Source organism: Emiliania huxleyi, assembly GCF_000372725.1.
Source record: "Emiliania huxleyi CCMP1516 chromosome Unknown EMIHUscaffold_15, whole genome shotgun sequence".
Taxonomy (NCBI): domain Eukaryota; phylum Haptophyta; order Isochrysidales; family Noelaerhabdaceae; genus Emiliania; species Emiliania huxleyi.
In genome coordinates, this window is record NW_005201092.1 from 833,063 (window position 1) to 841,918 (window position 8,856).

General features: G+C 64.7%; 3 protein-coding genes across 3 annotated transcripts; all 3 read right to left on the reverse strand.

Annotated features, from left to right (window-relative positions):
* Window positions 1-239: 239 nt before the first annotated feature.
* EMIHUDRAFT_202064 (hypothetical protein) lies at window positions 240-1,817 on the reverse strand (the record flags this gene model as incomplete). Its single annotated transcript, XM_005786701.1, has 3 exons — window positions 240-488; window positions 644-774; window positions 1,088-1,817. 3 exons carry the CDS (start codon window positions 1,815-1,817, stop codon window positions 240-242), a joined length of 1,110 nt encoding a protein of 369 aa, XP_005786758.1.
* Window positions 1,818-2,828: 1,011 nt separating this feature from the next.
* On the reverse strand, window positions 2,829-4,190 carry EMIHUDRAFT_98717 (hypothetical protein; the record flags this gene model as incomplete). The annotated part of the gene is made up of 1 exon (XM_005786702.1): window positions 2,829-4,190. The coding sequence occupies one exon, from the start codon at window positions 4,188-4,190 to the stop codon at window positions 2,829-2,831; it is 1,362 nt and encodes a 453-aa protein (XP_005786759.1).
* Window positions 4,191-4,822: 632 nt separating this feature from the next.
* On the reverse strand, window positions 4,823-5,754 carry EMIHUDRAFT_202066 (hypothetical protein; the record flags this gene model as incomplete). Its single annotated transcript, XM_005786703.1, has 4 exons — window positions 4,823-4,841; window positions 4,921-5,004; window positions 5,149-5,254; window positions 5,724-5,754. The coding sequence occupies 4 exons, from the start codon at window positions 5,752-5,754 to the stop codon at window positions 4,823-4,825; spliced, it is 240 nt and encodes a 79-aa protein (XP_005786760.1).
* Window positions 5,755-8,856: the final 3,102 nt, after the last annotated feature.

An 8,856-nucleotide genomic window follows, 5' to 3' on the forward strand; every position in this document is an offset into this window, starting at 1 on the left:
ACACATATTTCCATATTTACGCTTTCTAGCTCGGTATCCCGATCTCACCCTCGCTATTCCTCTCTTCGCCCCCTGCCGCACCCCTATGAACCTGCTTTCCTTCTCATCATCATTTCGCCCTCCCCACCCGCCTCTCACTGTGCCCATCGCGCTCTGCGGCGCGGGGGCCACCCCGCGCACGAGGGCCGCATGTGCACGCCGGGCGGCCCGGGGGGAGGGCGGGCCGAGGGGAGGGAGGCTCACAGGCGCGCGGCGGTGGCCCACGCGGCGAAGAGCGCGGTGGGCACCGTGAGGGCCATCGTGGCGAGGCCGCCGAAGCCGGAGGCGAAGCCGGTGCCGAAGGTGCGCGTGCTCTGCCACGTGACGAGCGCGTCGAGCGCATGGTCGAGCGCGCCCTCCGCGTCGCCCTCCGCGTGCGCATCGACGTACGCGGTGGCGAGCGCCACCGCTCCCTCGAACTGCAGAGAGTCGACGCCGGCGAGGCAGACCTGCACCGCGCCGCACCGACGGAACGCGGGGCGAGTGCGAAAGGGGTGGTGGCCGAGGGTGGTGGGAGGGTGGCGTTGGAGAGGCACGGGCGCGGCGCGGGGCGGGCGTTGAGGGTGCGGGGAAGGAGGGCGGGGTGCAGATGGAGCTGCGGCACCGCTAACAGTGACGCGTGGCAGGTGGGATCCGGGGTGGCGGGTGGCGGTGCCTGCCACAGCTGGCGCACGACGTGCTGCGCCTTCTCCTCGGCGTCGCGCAGCCCGCGCCAGTAGCCGAGCTTCTCGTCCACTCCGCACCGCGCGAGGCCAACCGCCACCGCCACGCTCGCCGCCTCCGCCGCGCCGCGCGCCGCGCGCGCGATCGCCTCGAGCGCCGCCACCGCGCCCGCGGCCAGCCCCTCTGCCGCCGTCGCCAGGCCCTCGGGCTCCAGGCAGATGGTGCGCGGCCCGTCGGTCCCAACCGCGTCCGCCTGCTCGGGCCGCGCAGGCGACAGGTAGCAGCGCAGCTGCAGCCGGCGGCGAGGCAGTGGCAGGCGGCGGTGCGGCAGCGGCAGCAGGTGCCCGCAGAGGGGCCGACGACGCCCACGGGTCCTCGGGCTCACCGTCGGCCCACTCGCCCCCCGCGGCGGAGATGCCCTCGCGGAGCGGCTGTGCGTGTTCGGGCGCCCGCTCGCAGGCACACGCGTCGCTGCCCGAGACCACGAGCAGCACGTGCAGCCGCAGCACTGGCAGTAGCGTCTCGGGCAGCAGGTCGCCAAGGACCCAAAGGCCCGAACACCCGCCGTCGCGCCACAGCGTTTGCCACTCAGCGGCGGCGCACTCGCGCTTTCGCCCGTTGGCGCCGCTCACGAGGAAGCGCTGCCCCTGCCTAACGCGGTGGGCAATGTGCACGTCGCACTGGGGTGGCACGCCACTGCTCAGCAGTCGCCCCAGCACGTCGCCCTCGCCGCGCGTGGAGAGCAGCCCGCTGGCGAGCTGACACCGGCCGGGGCCGTGCAGTCGCACCCGAAGGACGGTGCCCACGCTCTGCTTTGCGGCGTGCAGCTCCTGTCGGACGCGACCATCACTATCAAGCGGCGGGCAGGCCGCGCAGTCGTCCCGCACGCAGTTGATGTGATCGTTGAGCTGCTCGAGCATCTGGCCAGATATGAGGAGTGCGTCGCGCAGCGGCGTCGAAATGAGCTCGGCCACCACCGGAGGCTGGTAGGCGAGGCAGTGGGCGAGGAAGTGATTGCTGGTGTCCAGCGGCCCGCCAGTCTGCTGAGCGTGCTCGACACGGTCAAGCGCGCCGCGAAGGAGCGCCTTCAGACGGTCCATTTTGCCATCTTCCATGATGGTGCTCGCGGCGAAGGTGACGCATGAAGCTGTGGTCCTTCGGCGTCCTTGGATGTGTCCCTGTCAACCCGGCTTCCTCGTCTCTCTCGAGGTCTCTCGAGGTTCTTGAGGCGGATATCCTTTGGCCGCGTTGGCGATGATGCCGATGGGAATGTCCTCGCCTTCGGCGTGATCGCCGGCGGTGCCGGTGGCGCCGGCGTGATCGAGTCGCTCATTTTTCTCGTCTTCACAACGCCCAGCCGCAAAGAAACACACAAACAAAGGAAGAAAGACGACAACAGTGTGTGTGTGTGTGTGTGTGTGTGTGTGTGTGTGTGTGTGTGTGTGTGTGTGTGTGTGTGTGTGTGTGTGTGTGTGTGTGTGTGTGTGTGTGTGTGTGTGTGTGTGTGTGTGTGTGTGTGTGTGTGTGTGTGTGACTGTGTGTGTGTGTGTGTGTGTGTGTGTGTGTGTGTGTGTGTGTGTGTGTCTCAACTCAGTCTTCGAAGCATGTGGGACGAGCGGCGCGTGCACGCAATGTGGTGGCGAAGTCTTGCTAGTCTGATACACCCCACCAACAAACGAATTCTGAAAACTCTGTCGTAATCACGTTATCAAGCGCCGCTTAACCCATGAGAGATGGTCAGTGTGAATGAATCCATAGCGCATCTCCTTGAAGGTTCGAGCCCCCCCTCCTCCCCCGGGCCCCCGAATCGAGATTGGAGATTGGAGATTGGAGATGGAGATCGGAGATCTGACCGAATCCGGCCTAGCGACTGCACGCACCAACTCGAGATCTCAGACTCCTCTCGAGCATCTACACCGGTGAAGATTTGCCTCCACCAGTTCTTCAATCTACTGCTGCTCTTGGCAGGAGATTTGCCACTTATGAGATCTCTAAAAGGCATCTGCGATCTACAGTCCAAGGATCTTCCGATGTTGCGCAGAGATGTCCATGTATGGTTTCCCCTCTCTAGTTTACAACGTATGCACAACAAACATGAACATCTATTAACACTCACACACGGACGCTCAAGGCCCGGCGAACGTGACGTCTTCGCAAGCGAAGCCTAGAGCCCCTAGAGCGAAGACAGTGCCCCCAAGGAGGTCAAACTGAAGCACGTCGTCCGTGTATGATAGCTCCAATCCGACTTCCGGGAAGACTGTCATCTCTACGCCATCCACAAGCATCGTCGCCTCGCCCTTGAGCACGATGCCAATCTTCGCCTCATCCCCCCCTCCTCCCTCCACCTTGCACGCAGCCGCGGTCAGCGCCGTCATCAGGCAGCAGTCGTAGGGGTAGATCCAAGTGCAGTCTCCTCCTGGGCTCAAGTCCCGGTTGACCGCGGCGGCCCGGCCAGGCAGGGGCGTCGCCGTGAGGAAGACGCTGAAGTCGGTTCCCTCGCCCTGCGGGATCGTAGTTGTGCCTGCCGCTACCATCCGTGCGTACGTGTCAGTCCTATCGCATTTGACGTCTGCGAATGAGACGCGCAGCGGCGACAAAGTCGAGGACGAAATCACCGAGGTGTTGTACGCGAATGTCCAATCGAAGTAGGCGTCGAGCGCAATCTCCTTGACTGCCCACTCGCGCCCAAACGGGTTGGCGCCGGAGACGATGAATCCACGGCTGCACGCGCCCCCAGTTGGGCATTTCGCGCTCGTGTTGACAAAGGGGACGCTTGTGTTGGTGACCTCGACCGTCTCGTAGCCGGTTGCTATCGTCTCGCCCGAGACCAGCCCGCTCGACAAGATCTTGACGCGACTAGTCTCAAGCGTGATCAGGCCCAGCCCGGTTGCGACGACGGCTAGCTCCCTCTGAGACAGCCACCGGCCGAGTGCGTGCCCCCCAGCCTCGCTATTTTGTAGCATGATCTGCGCCTTGGCGGCGACAACGCCGCGTCGCACCCAAAGATCAACCACGCTGCACCAGCCGATGTGTTCGGACGCCTCCAAGTCGGCCGTGCTCCGGGATACGATGTTGGGAGTGTACCAAAGATCAGCACGCAGTGCGGTTACCTTCTCCTCCAGCATCGAGGTCGATGTGAATTCGAGGTCGACGTCCAACACGATCATGTCGGACGCTAGGTCGGACATGCCAGAGACGTTGGTGACTGCCGCCGTGGCGTTCACGAACATCTCAGCCGGGTTGGAGAGCAACGGCGGTGGAGATGTTGGAGGTAGTGGAGGTGACTTCGGCGGAGACGGCGGCGGAGACATCGGCGGAAACGAGGGCGGACCTGCAGATATCGCCGCCTCGGCTCGCCGATCGTTGAGCGCAAGCACCGCCACAGCTATCCCTCCCGCGATCAGGAAACCGATTACGAGTCCGAGGGCAAAAGCCTTCTTCGGCCACGGCGGTCGTCGTTCGCCAGCGGCGCTTTTGGCGTCGCCCATCGAGGGCCTTGGGCTGCTCGACAGATCAAGGAGCCCCCACGGCAAGGCGCATATAGGAACCGAGCACTGTCACGCTAACCTCGGAATGTACACCAGAATGGCTGTGCATGCTCCTTCACAGCCATCTTACCTAAGGATGGCTGAGCTAGCTGCAGTGCAGCCACATCCTTCAGCCCGATGGCTGCAACACACACACAGCAGCCATCCTTAGTAGACATGGCTGGAGACGCACTACCGCAGCCAAGGCCTCACTGACTGGTTCCTCAAGCTCGCCGAGAAGCTGCTGAACAAGCCACCGCCTTCACCCTCTCCTCCATCCGCTCCTGGACTCCCTCTTTGTAAGTACAACATCTTAGTACTCGGTCATTCCCATTGCGTTGATTTGAGCTGCACGAGAGCAATGCCGCAGGCGGTGGCCGTGGCATACACTGCGAACTCGACCGCCTCTCTCCCAGTCCCTCAGGCCTTCGGGCATCCCTTTGCGGTACGCACTCTCAATCTGCTGCAGCGCGGGTTTGCAGTCGCATAGTACTAAGCCTTAGATTCTAAGCACCGTCTCGACTGCGCGTCGCTCGCGCTCGCCATTTTGCGTAGGTATGCGAGTATCGCGTACATCTCCGCGTCTAAGGATTTTAAAGGCCTAGGTAGGCCCTAATGAATCCACCCCGAAAAATGGGGTCGTCGGTCATGCGCAGCTCAAGCGCGCTGTTGCTGCCCGAGTTGCGGTCACGTCCCCGAAATCTTCGCCGGCCCCGCCAGCTCGACCAACTGGACCGCCGAGAGGCTGGGCTTGGCCGGCGGCGCGACGCGTGGCCTCTGCTGCGGCCATCTCGGACGTTCAAGCGGCGCCAGCCAGCGGCTTGGCCGCGCATCCTTCACACACGCCGCCACGACCGGGATGAGCGGGCCCGGTGTCGAGTCATGGTGCGAGCTGCATGTGAGGGGCGGCTGTGGCCACAGCAGGTCCACCAGACGGGCGTCAAAGCTTGCCGTCGGCGTGCTGTCGTGGGGGGTGCCCGACACGCATTGAGAGGAGCCGAGTGCAGTGGCGAGCCAAAGGCTGCCTGGGTCACCAAGTGATAGCCCTTGCCAATTCTGAGCAGGGCTGTGCTTTGGTGGGGTTGTGTTTGAGCATGTGTGAAGTGGGAGTGCGTGCCGGCGGTGTCTGTGGCTGAAACGGGCGTGTGTGAGGCTGCAGCGCCGTGGTATGAGCCAGAGTGAGCTTCATCACCCAAGATAAGTGCGGTTTGGGACGGCTCAGGCTTGATACTGATGGGCCTGGGCCAGGAGAGCGACAGAGAAGGCGAGGTGGTGAGCTGGGAAGCCGCTTTGTCGGCACCTGGACGTGTCGCGATGAAGTGCCAAAAAGTACTATTTGCGGCTATTGCTCAAAACTTCGGGAGATAAGGCCTACATATTATGACTGCATCCATGCGCCTGGTGTATGAGGGCTGCGGGACGAGACATATCACGGTCGGTGGCGCCGATGATGACCTCCGGAAAGCCCTCGCAATCGCCTCGGATGGGGTCCACCGGAGACAATCCCGAGCCCTCTCCGTGGCATCACGAGCCGGTGTGAGCTTGCAGACCCAAGGTAAGTGCGGTTTGGGACGGCTCAGACTTACTACTGGTGGGCCTGGGCCAGGAGGGCGACAGAGAAGGCGAGGTGGTGAGCTGAGAGGCTGGAGCGTCCGCGTGTGACCTTGTCGCGATGCAAGTGCCAAAAAGCGCTATTTCCTGCTCGAGAACGGTGGCACCGCACTTATTCTCGCCGCCTGCTTCAACCGCCCCGCCGTCGTGCTGCAACTGCTGCGGGCGGGCGCAGACATGGCGATGCGCGATGCGGCGGGCAAGACAGCGCTGCAGTGGGCCAAGGAGAAGGGCCACCCCGAGTGCGTCCAGGCCTTCAGGACGCATCTCGGGCAGGTGGCGGCGGGCCGGAGCAAGGCACCGTCGGCTGAGGCAGGCGGCGCAGGCGCGGCGGAGGATGCGAGTGCCGCCGCCTCTGCTTCGAGCGGCGAGGGAGGTGCGGGGGCGGCGCTGAGCAGCAGCGGGGCAGTGCCAGTGGAGGTTGTGCAAGCGGCCAAGGGAGGCGACGAGGCGGTGCTGGCGTGGCTCGACGGCGGCGGGCAGGTCAACGCGAGATTCGAGTACGTCTTTTCGGACGGCGAGCGCGTGAGCGGCGTGACGCTGCTGATGCTCGCAATGACGCGTGGCCACGAGGGGCTGGCCGAGGCGCTGCTCCAGCGCGGTGCTGATCTCTCGTTGAAGGCTAGCGACGACGACACCGCGCTGAGTCTCGCCGCCGCGAACGGCCGCGAGAAGCTGGTCGAGTTGGCGCTGCGGCACGGCGCGGAGATCAACCAGCAAACTACTCTCTGCAGCACCGCGCTGATGGGCGCCGCCGCAGACGGCCACGAGAAAGTGGTCGACTCAGGTGCGGAGATCGACCTGCAAGACAACATCGGCGACACCGCGCTGATTCGGGCCGCTTTCTACGGCCACCTCGCCGCCCTCCTCTGCTTGCTACGGACGGCAAGACCGCGCTGCAGTTTGCCAAGGACAAGGGCCACGCCGAGTGCGTGCGCGCCCTCGAGGAGCATGCGGCGGCGGAGAAGGCGGTGGTGGAGGCAGCGAAGAAGACTGAGAAGGCGGCGGAGAAGGCGGCGGCGGAGGCGGCGTGGGCCGCGGGAGCGGCGGAGAGGGCGGCACAGAGGGCGGCGGAGGAGAAGGAGGCGGCGCGGCACGCCAAGGAGCTGCTGGCGGAGGTCGAGGCGGAGAAGCGAGCCAAGGGCAAGAAGGGCAAGAAGAAGAAGAAGGGCGGCGGGGCGGGCGCGGCTGCTGTGCCGTCGCAGGAGCCCGAGGAGGTTGCCGAGGCAGACGCAGCCGAGGCGGCGAAGAAGGCCGAGGAGGCGAGGCTTCTAAGGCTTCTCGAGACGCTCACCGAGGAGAGAATGCGGCTTGGCATCACGCCGGAGAGCCAGGCGGCGGCGTCGGCAGAGGTGGCCGAGGCGGCGCGGTTGGCCGAGGAGGCGGAGGCGGCGGAGGAGGAGGCGGAGGCGGAGGACGAGGCTGCCGCAGAGGAGGAAGCGGTGACTGAGGCGGCGGCGGCTGCGGCAGCGGCGGCGGCGGCGGCGGCAGCGGCAGCGGCAGCGGCGGCGGCGGCCGAAGCGGCGGCGGCCGAGGCGAAACTGGCCGCTGCCAAGGAGAGGCGCGCGGCCACTGCCGTTGCGAGGGCCAAGGCGGCCGCTGCGAGGATGGCGGCGGATGCGGCCCAGCGCGCATAGAGAGTGCGTACGCAATGGGCATGCAGCAGTGAGCACAGAGTACCACGGGGAAGTTGAGTGAGGGGGTGGGGCGGGGGTGGGTGGGAGGGTTTTGACCGTTGAGAACGCGAGAGCGTCCATGCACCCCATACCGCGCGCTGGTGTCCCAGTCCACAGTTGTTGGTCTGACCTAGGGTCTGACTGTGTTTCGCCTATGGCTAGTTCCATTTCACTCTGACACGCTAATCTTGAAAACGTCCAACGGAGCTCCGTGTTGCTCCCAGCGCCCTCCCCCGCGCTTCCTGCGGCCATGGCCGATGATACTAGTATGAGAGGTCATCTGGCTACCGCGAGCGCGACTCAACTCGCCGACGTCGTCCGATGATTGTGCCTCAAAGTCAGCCTCCGGAGGCTATCGTGGGGTCGAGCCGGCAGTAGCCGTGACATGTGGTTCCACCACCCCTCGTATGCTTTGCCTCTGACCGCCACCGTTCCCAGGCTGCCAAATGGGATGGAAAGGAAGGCTCGGCGAGCGTATAGAAGCGTGCTCGACCTCGTCGTGGCAACCTGCACGGCAGCGCTGGTAGGCGCGATGAGCGTCGTGCCACCTGACCCGAGACGGGTCGCAGGCGTCGTACCGAGCGCGTCGAGACCGTGTCCTGATGTGATCTGCACGGGTGAGTCACGTCGGCGTCAAAGGAGCGACGTGCGACCTGTCAGAGCTTGATCTCCGATCTCAGCGGCGTCGAGTCATCTCCGGCGCGCGACAAAGGTACATACCCAGGACGCGCAGAGGCAGCTGCGACCCCGCTGAGTGAACGGCGTCACACAGCGCCACCTGCTGTGTGACGCCGTCCACTCGGCGGGGTCGCAGCTGCCTCTGGAAGGCACCGAGATGTACCTTTTTCGCGCAATGGTCAAAATCAAGGTTTTGTAACGCGAGCTGTGCCACAGTGAAATGGAACTAGCGTATAGATTCTCACAGGTAATTACGGCCTGGCGTCCACACCCATACCATGTTTCAGTGGGGGTGTTCCAATTCACGCAGCACTTTTTTCTCAGCAGATAATACAACGCAACCCTGCCGTGCGTTGAGTGCGGATGGGCCCGTGCAGGCCGAGGCCCCCCCCCCCCCGGGCGTATCTGATGGGTGGCCGCCAGGACCACCCCCAACATGAGAGGCGGCGGCGGGCCGGTGGCGCGCCCGCGGAACCGTCCACTCCCCTCCTCACCGGCAGGTCCCCTCCTTGGCCGCCGCCTGCTCCTTCCCCTCGGGCTCACAGTGCTTGAGCTTGAGCGCCTCGAGCTCGGCCCGCACCTCGTCCTCGCCAAAGATCTTGACCAGCTGGTTCTTCTCGAGCGGCTTGCCGCCCGTCTGCGGCTCGCGAAACTTGCCAATT